We start from the raw sequence: 8,522 nt of genomic DNA, 5'->3' as shown, positions 1-8,522 counted from the left end.
GCAGTTTGAAATGCTGGTCGCAGGGTGTGCTACAGAGCCACTGAGCTGCAGGCATCACTCAGCCACAGCCTGACAACTCATGTGCTCTCCTACCAAAATAAATGAAATTGTGATGAGGAATGGACATGTTTTCTCACACCTGCAAAGGGCTAAGGGTTTGGTACTTTTTGGAGTGGGATTACTGAGGAAGTGGAGGATTAGATGGGCCACACTTATAAAGATCTCCAAAGTCCTGGTACTTGGTTTGCCCTGCCTAGGGCTAGGCTTGCTTCTGATTAGGACGAGCTAAGAAGGTATTGGTGATGCTTCTGCTGTGTATAACTGCATTTTAAAAGCTCTGTAACCAGCAGCAGTAAGAAATGCTGCTCTCTGCTCTTAACTGTAAAATTTAACAGGGGGTATAGCTGCAAGTGCAGAAGTACATACATTTTACTGTAACTGAAATAAAATTGTAATAATTTAAATCCTTTTGACCACTGTGGAAGTGAAAATGAGATCTGGCTTTCACTTCAGCACAATTCAATATGTAAAACTGCTTACACAATGCTAATATGCAAACTGCTTGACTGGGAAAGAGTTTTTTTCACACTAGCTTTTTTGACCTCAGTAGATAAGGATCCATGTTCAGGAAAGAAACAGATAATCTGCTTTGAAGTGTGCACTTACTGCTGCTTATGAGGTGTCTTTTTTCAGGCCAATAGGTGCATTTGGATCAAGAAATGTTAGAGACTCCAAGTCTTGAAGTCTTGTGTTCCATTATTTTGATATTGTGAATTTTTTTTGATGCGTCATTATTCAGACCAGCCTCTTAATAGACTTGTCTCAATCTTTTGGGTAACTCTGCCAGATCCAGCTTTCTTTGCAGACTGAGCTGACCGGGGTACACAACATGCATAACAGCAGTGCTGAAACTCTGCATGTGGCTGCAGAGTGTAATGAGACTTGGCCCACTCAGTTGCCAAGCTCTGAGTTTTCACTGGGAGTGTTGGTGCTACTGGCTTTCCTCATGGTGATGCTGTGTCTGGTCACCATCCTTGGAAACATCCTGGTGATCCTTGCTTTCATGCTGGACAGAAACCTTAGGCATCGGAGTAACTATTTCTTTCTCAATCTGGCTGTTTCTGACTTTGCAGTGGGTAAGTCATGGTTGTGGAGAGGTGTACTGGTTGTGTGCTGGGAATCTTAGGAGAAGCAATGGGGTTTATCCTCTGTGTGATTTCTTCTAAGAGAACTATTTCCCAGATGTAAGTAGGGGAAGGAAAAGGAATGGTGGAAGCTGCATGATGTGTTTTAGCAGGCAATTGTTTCTCAAAAGATTTTATAATGAGAAATGTATCCTTTTTCATATAAATACTTTTAATGTTGCTTCAGAAAAAAAGAGAAACTATTATATGTGAGTACTAACTGAAGGAAAGATGTTTTTTGCTACAGTTTATGATTTAGCCTCAGCCCTGCTGTAAAACTGTTCATCACACACTTCGTTCAGAACATCCTTATATTTGATAGTGTAATTTTTTCTTATACAGATGTGTGTGATACATCCAGGTAAACTAATTACTTTTCTACATAATACAAATGTTTATTGAATGTATTACACTACAATAAAATACTTTACCACCAGGACTTTTTACTGGCTTCAACTTAACACAGGCTATTGATGCAATGGGTTGCTTGATACCAGGAACACCCTGCTGGCATCTCCCATCTATGTTCCTTATTGATCCCCTCCTCCCACAGTGACATTGCAGAATTCCAGGACAGTTGGTCACTGGAGGTGCCGTGGATCCAGTCCTGGTGCCAAGTGAGGAGTTGGGGGCCTGAATGCCTTGTGCAGCACTCCTCCATGGTTTGGGCCAGGGAAGCAGCCCATGCAGCACAGAAAGCCTGATAAAACCATGGTCCTGTGGCAGACATGCCAGCAAACATCTTGATTTGAGGCTAGCAAAGAGGTATTTCTGCACACAAGTGCTTTTTCTTCAGGACAGTCACAGAGATCAGTATTCACTGAATCATGAGAAAGGAAATAGCAGTCATAGACACATTGCACATCCAGCAGTACAGTCTCTGCTAAATGCTGTTCCTTTGTCAGTGCTGTTTAGTGAAGTGCATTAGTCTAGTCTCTAAGGTTTTCCTTTATTTCTGCCATTTATAACCTGTGCTGTCTTATTCTGGGACTTGCCCCATAGTGCAGAAACCAAATGATGCACCTGCTGAAACCTTTGCTTTCCTGACCCACAGGCAATTTGCTGGAGCTGCTATGTCATTACTCAGGTCTTCTGCAAAATCTGTTTCTCATATCTTGTAGTTTAATCAAGAGATTTAAATATCTACCTTCTGCATCAGTTCTTCTTTGTGGCTGCTGCCTCATGTCGTCTTAAACAAGCCAAGAGGAAATAATTGGTATCAGTATTACACTAACCTATATAGGCCATGTAAATCTAAGATTTTATCTCTGGTATTGGTCAGGAAATATTTTATTTTCTCAAGACACTGTTTGGTTTTTGTTTGTTTGTTTTGTGTTTTTACGGGTTTTGTTTTTGTTTTGGTTCTGGTGTAATTTTTGTTTGGGGTTTTTAGTTTTTTTTGTTTGTTTTGTTTTGTTTTCTGGTGCTATTTTTTATTTATTTATTAAAAGACTGGAATCTTTCCAAGGATGTGACTCATGTCTTTTGCATCCACTAATTAGTAAAAATGAGAATAGTTTGAAATATAAATGCTTAAAACCTGGTTCTTGCCTCTATGTTTATATCTATTGCTAAAAACAGTAATTTCTTTATGATATGGTACCAAACACTGATCCCATTAAAGCTGAAGAGAACAGTAGCTGTCATCAGCAACTATGAAAAATGAGTATTTTGTACAAAACTGATGCTGCTTGTATCTAAGGTATTTGTTAAAACAAGCCATCAGTATTGAAAGAGCTGTATACGTTTCCCTGTTGATAGCATTCTTTCAGCGGTTTATTGTCAGTACGCCACTGCAGCCTGGATATGTTCCGTAACTTCTAAGATCTTGATGAACATACCAAGAAAAGAATAATCTAGAGATTTTAAAGTGAATCTTGAAGCTACATATTATTTCTATTTGGTAGATCAGCATTTTCAGGAATGTAGCATCAGATATTGCACTACACTTTTGAAAGAATACTACAGGTAAAATGAAGAAGTTGCTGGCTTAAAAATAAAACACAGACATGATTTTCTTCATTTAATACTTCTGTGGAAGGCCATTTGGACAAAGAGCAAATTTAACAAACCAGAAAAATAGGTCTGGAGTTATTCTCAGGTGGAGAACAAGCACAAGATTAAAACACTCCTAAAAATGAGAGTTTCATACTTCTATGGTGTCTGCTTTATCTCTGATAGAAGAAGTTTCCAAATACCACACAGACTGTCCAATATATTGTCTTTAACTTACCAATGCTAACGAATCTTACAGTAAAAACTGCTATTGGCAACATTTGTAGATGTGCCCAGGGGAAAACTCTATCACAGGTGAAAGAATAGAGGAAATACAGCAATAAGGCAGAATATCTGAATGCAGCCACAGTGCATATATGTTGCTGCACTAATTATGTACCTTTAGAGAGTCTAAGTTGGTTAGACTACAGCGATTTTTTCAGCAGATCCTTCTTTACTGATTTGCTTTGAGCTTATTTCCAACAATCAGCACACATAAATTGCACAAAGGTGTAATACATAGAAAGTCACCGTCAGATTTCATGAAAATTTAGGAATTTTTGTAAGTAAGTTACATTATTACCTTAATAGGTTTGTTAATATTTTTACCCAAATACCAGAACAGTGTGTCTCTCTGCCTTCAGGAGTACTATTTGCAGTCCTTATGAAGTGCATGGTGTCTTTGTGGTTGTATTCCATAGGTGTGTTCTGCATACCTCTCTACATCCCTTATAGCCTGACAGGGAAATGGTACTTGGGAAGAGGCGTCTGCAAGCTCTGGCTAGTTATGGACTATCTCCTGTGCACAGCTTCAGTATTTAACATTGTTCTTATCAGCTATGACCGTTTCCTGTCAGTTACTAAAGCTGTAAGTACCATGTTTACATCTTCTCTGATTTGTTTTTTGTTCGAGGATGATATTCACCAACCTTTGTCACATTGGTGAGTATAAGCACAAATTTGACTGAGAAAATAACTCTCAAAAATATACTGGCATGTGGAGATTATCAGATATTTGCAGCTAGATGGAGTGAATATTCCTTACTGACCATGCTCCAGACCAGAGAAGGTCAGGTAGGACTTTTCTCACAATTTCTGTTGCACTACTGCTTGAGGAAAAGCAGGTTAAAGGCTAAAAAGGATAAGGCATGGAACTGGTAAAAAAGAGCCAAGAGAAGAGGAAATTCAGCGTAAACTGGTTTGGCCCTAAAATCAGGCATGGAAAGAAAAGGCAGTGGTGTTAAGGCAGTGAAATAAAGGACATCAGGGAGTATGTCTACACCGGAGGTATGGTCATGGATGACCTGGAGAAGACTGGGAGGAAGAGCAAACAGTCAGAAAATGGGACAAGGGGCAGACTGCAGTGATTACCTGTAGAAATAAACTCTTGGAGGAGAACCCCAAACTCCAGACACATTGTCTCTGGTTTCTGCAGAGCATTTGACACACCTTGTGTGTGCTTTATGCCTTGGGTCAAGCTAAAGATGGAGGCCAGCGTTTTTCACCAGCTACACTCTTAGTTCAAGTGGCAACGAATGCCAGGGAGAAATAAAGGTTCCAGGTCTTTTGTGATGTATAAGACTGTAAACATAATGCCACACAATAGAATTTCAGTCTTATTTTTGTTAATTCTAATTAATTTAACTTATTATAATTGCCTTTTTAAAAAGTTATATTATTTTATTTTAAGGAAAAATTTGGGAAATCAAACACCAAAACATTTGGCATGTAAGAAACATTACACTGGAAAGCCAAAGACTCAGCATTTACAAAATGCGAATTTCAGAGCACCTGCATGAATGTAGCTGAGAACTATAGGCATTTGTATGATAGCTTTAGTAACATTAACTCGAACTTTTGTATCCAATTGGATGTCTAAGCTCCCCGAATTATATGTTTACCCTGTTATCCTGTGAAAGGGATGGAGTAGGATGTGAATTGCAATATATCTCTCTCTTCTGCAGCATAGAGGGGAAAATAGGTACTGGCCCTGGAGTAGGCAGAGGATGAAGAAAATGATGAGTTTTCTTAAAAGTGGGTGTTAAATCTATGTGCCACATTTTCTGTTGACTTCTAGGATGCATATAGCATCATTTGTTTGTAAAATGCTGTAAAAAGCCATGCAGTTGCCAGTGAATGAGAGTCATGCTCTGAACAACTATAAAGTGCTAATTACTCTGGCACTTCAGATCATAGGCATCTGAAACAAGGCATACCAAATTACTAGGTACTGGACCAGGATTCTAGTACTGTTACAGTAACCTCTATAGAAACAACCCGATGCTATGTCAACATCAATGAATTAAACATGGCTGAGCTTCTGCTGGTCAGCACAACCACAGCTCTAAATTACCAAGCAGCCTGATAAGTTCCTTCCTCTGCTACTTCTCCTGATTCCAAAATGTGTCTCTATAAGTCTCAACTTTTTCTTTTTTTCCCCCTTGCAGGTATCTTACAGAGCCCAGCAGGGAATAACATCCAACCCTGCCATCAAGATGGTGGCCATATGGGTCTTAGCCTTTCTTCTTTACTGCCCAGCAATCCTCTTTTGGGAGCATGTAGCTGGACACAGCACAGTAGCAGCAGATCAGTGCTATGCTGAGTTTTATGACAACTGGTACTTTCTGCTGTGTGCATCCACCCTGGAGTTCTTCGTGCCACTGCTCTTGGTGACCTACTTCAACATGCACATCTTCCACAGCATCCAGAGGCGCCAGCGGCATGGCAACGTGCAGGACTGTGAGCCTCCAAGGAGCAGCAGTTTGTCCTGGAGATTTTGCGTCTTGCCAAGGTCAGGGGCATCTTCTCCTTCTTCGGAAGTAGAGGACAGCATTTCTTCTTCCATGAGACCAAAGAAAGAGTCTTCAGTAGCTGACTGCTCATCTCCATACAGAGGGAACTCTGTTACTCCAGAAAATGACTTTTCTGTTTCTCTCTATGCAAAAACTAGATCAAAACTGCAGCAGGACAAGAAAATTGCGAAGTCGCTTGCCATAATTGTGTGTGTGTTTGTCATTTGCTGGGCTCCATACTCTTTACTAATGATTATTCGTGGGGCCTGCCAGGGAACTTGTGTCCATAACTCTTTGTATGAAGCAACCTTTTGGCTTTTATGGATCAATTCCTCTCTGAATCCATTTCTTTACCCTCTCTGTCATGTTAAATTTCGAATGGCTTTTCTTAAAATATTGTGTCCCAAGGTGTTTGGCACATTGAGATCACGCTCCTTTTAGAAGGAAAAAGAAGGACCAAGAGGAGCTGGATGAGGGATGTAACTTGGCACAGTTTGATATTAGGTTTAGTTTTTTCCAAAAGATTATTCTAGCTGGAAAGTCTAGATAAGCCTTCTGTGAAATGTGACATGTCCTCCTTCAGACAAATGTGCATGCCCAAGGTTTGTGTACTTTTCCCAGCTATTCAACTGGCCACTTAAAGGCTATTGCTCCTGTCTGACTTTGCCTAGTAGTCTATCTGCATTATCTTAATTCGAGTTGATGAAGATACTGTCTTCAATTGCAGTACAGCTTATATTTGTGCTCATGGGTGATATTAGTTAAAAATACAATAAAGTTGTGTATTTGCCACAGTGTTCTAGAGTTTCTATCTTCTCTGTTCTATTTCTTTTGAACAATTTGTACTGCATTCTGAATCTATTTTTCCCTATATCAAACATCCAGCTAAGTTACAAGTTTTGTTGTCAGACACATAGTAGGATTACTTCCTTTCACTAAAGGTTTTCTGCCATTTTTCAAAAACTCAAGTCTATGTGTTCCCTATAGAAGAACATTATGCTGTCTATTAGCTCAGATGCAGCAGTAGAGAACTAAGGTGCGTAAAGCCTTTATGTGAATTCTTCAAGATACAAGACTACTACAGCTGTAGTTTTGAGAGATCATAAGAAAGAGTAGTAGTTGTTTGTACTTGAGAGAGAAAATCCACTCCTTTTGGCTGAGGGAAGATGTGGTGGTGTATCCCCACTCCCCCACGGGAAGCACGAAAATCTGAGAAGCACTCATTTGGCCTTGGCTAAAGATGTTAATCATGGGATACAACAGATGAAAATAACATTATGCAAAGAACTCATGAAAGAAATGCATAATTATAAAAAACACCTAAAGGGAAGAATCTCAATTCTGATATTTTAGAAGTTTTTTAAATGCTAGGAAACACTGACAGATGATCAGCCTTTTGTGAATAAACTTGTGCAAGAGTCAGGCATGAAGTGCTGAGGAAGAAGAATCATCCTTACACCTGCAGGTGGAAACATGAACATGAGTTCAGTGTCAGAATGATGGTCAGGGAGGGACACAGCTCTTATTTGCATGTCTAGTCACTAATTAAATGTTGCATTATGGAGAACACAGCAAAAAGATGTTGTTGTCATCTCCAGACAGACCATACGATTATTCAGCCCAGCCTGGTCTTGTTCCACTCTCACACTCAGTTGTTGTTGAGGTGAAAAGTTCTTTCCTTCTAGACACTCTGGCCTGTTATAGAATCATAGAATTGATTGGGTTGGAAAAGACCTCCGAGACCATCAAGTCCAACCCTTGGTGCACTCCAGTCCATTTACTAGATCATGGCACTCAGTGCCATGTCCAGTCTCAGTTTAAAAACCTCCAGGGATGGTGAATCCACCACCTCTCTGAGCAGGCCATTCCAATGCCTGATTACTCTCTCTGTAAAGAAGATTATTTTGTCCTTTGATTATTTTTGTCCTTCCTGTTACATTTCTGTTTGAACTAACAGAGGCTAAAATGTAGATTTATGAAGCCTCTGGTATAACTGAGAAGTTTACAAAAGCATATTGGTTTTTCTATCTCCTCTCCAGGATTCTCTGAATACACTTTTTGCTTGCTGTTTTGACTAAATATAATCTTTTTAGTTGCTGCCTAAACACCATTAGGCATTGTAGGATCTTGGACAATGAGTTGAGCTTGTAATTACTACTAAAAGTGAGCAGGTAAATATATCCAAAGCAGGTCAAAACACAAGTGCCACTACACCCATCTGTTTTTCTTAAGTGCAGTGTGTACCAGTCTTTTACTCCCTAAAGCTTTTGTCATCATTTTAAAATGAAATTTGTAATCTGTAATGTTGAACACATGCAAACGGACCCTTTTGTGTCAACTTTTAGAGCAAATGGCTCCTTAATGTTTATAAGACATGCTTTTGATAGTCTTAGCTACAGGGATTAAAATATCTCATTCTGGTTAGCTTTTAAAATTATATCTTTAAAATTTAACCATTGCCATGTGTAAATAAGGACACCTACTCTCATATTTATGACATTATATTTTTTTTGTTCTTCCTCTTCCTTGTTCACATCTTTTAGGTTGGACT

At 39.3% G+C, this 8,522-nt stretch overlaps 1 protein-coding gene across 1 annotated transcript; it reads left to right on the top strand.

Annotated features, from left to right (window-relative positions):
* Nucleotides 1-790: 790 nt before the first annotated feature.
* On the top strand, nt 791-6,412 carry LOC139670968 (histamine H3 receptor-like). The gene is made up of 3 exons (XM_071553124.1): nt 791-1,136; nt 3,881-4,047; nt 5,627-6,412. The coding sequence occupies exons 1-3, from the start codon at nt 890-892 to the stop codon at nt 6,410-6,412; spliced, it is 1,200 nt and encodes a 399-aa protein (XP_071409225.1). The 5' UTR covers nt 791-889.
* Nucleotides 6,413-8,522: the final 2,110 nt, after the last annotated feature.

This window comes from Pithys albifrons, chromosome 4 (genome assembly GCF_047495875.1).
Source record: "Pithys albifrons albifrons isolate INPA30051 chromosome 4, PitAlb_v1, whole genome shotgun sequence".
NCBI lineage: Eukaryota > Metazoa > Chordata > Aves > Passeriformes > Thamnophilidae > Pithys > Pithys albifrons.
Note: the sequence above shows the minus strand (reverse complement) of the source record. Positions and strands in the feature narration are given on the sequence as shown.

Coding starts and splice junctions, on each gene's coding strand:
- LOC139670968 (XM_071553124.1), top strand. CDS start 890: ATGCATAACAGCAGTGCTGAAACTCTGCATGTGGCTGCAGAGTGTAAT. Junction 1,137..3,880: donor TGTTTCTGACTTTGCAGTGG/GTAAGTCATGGT, acceptor TGTATTCCATAG/GTGTGTTCTGCATACCTCTC. Junction 4,048..5,626: donor TCCTGTCAGTTACTAAAGCT/GTAAGTACCATG, acceptor TCCCCCTTGCAG/GTATCTTACAGAGCCCAGCA.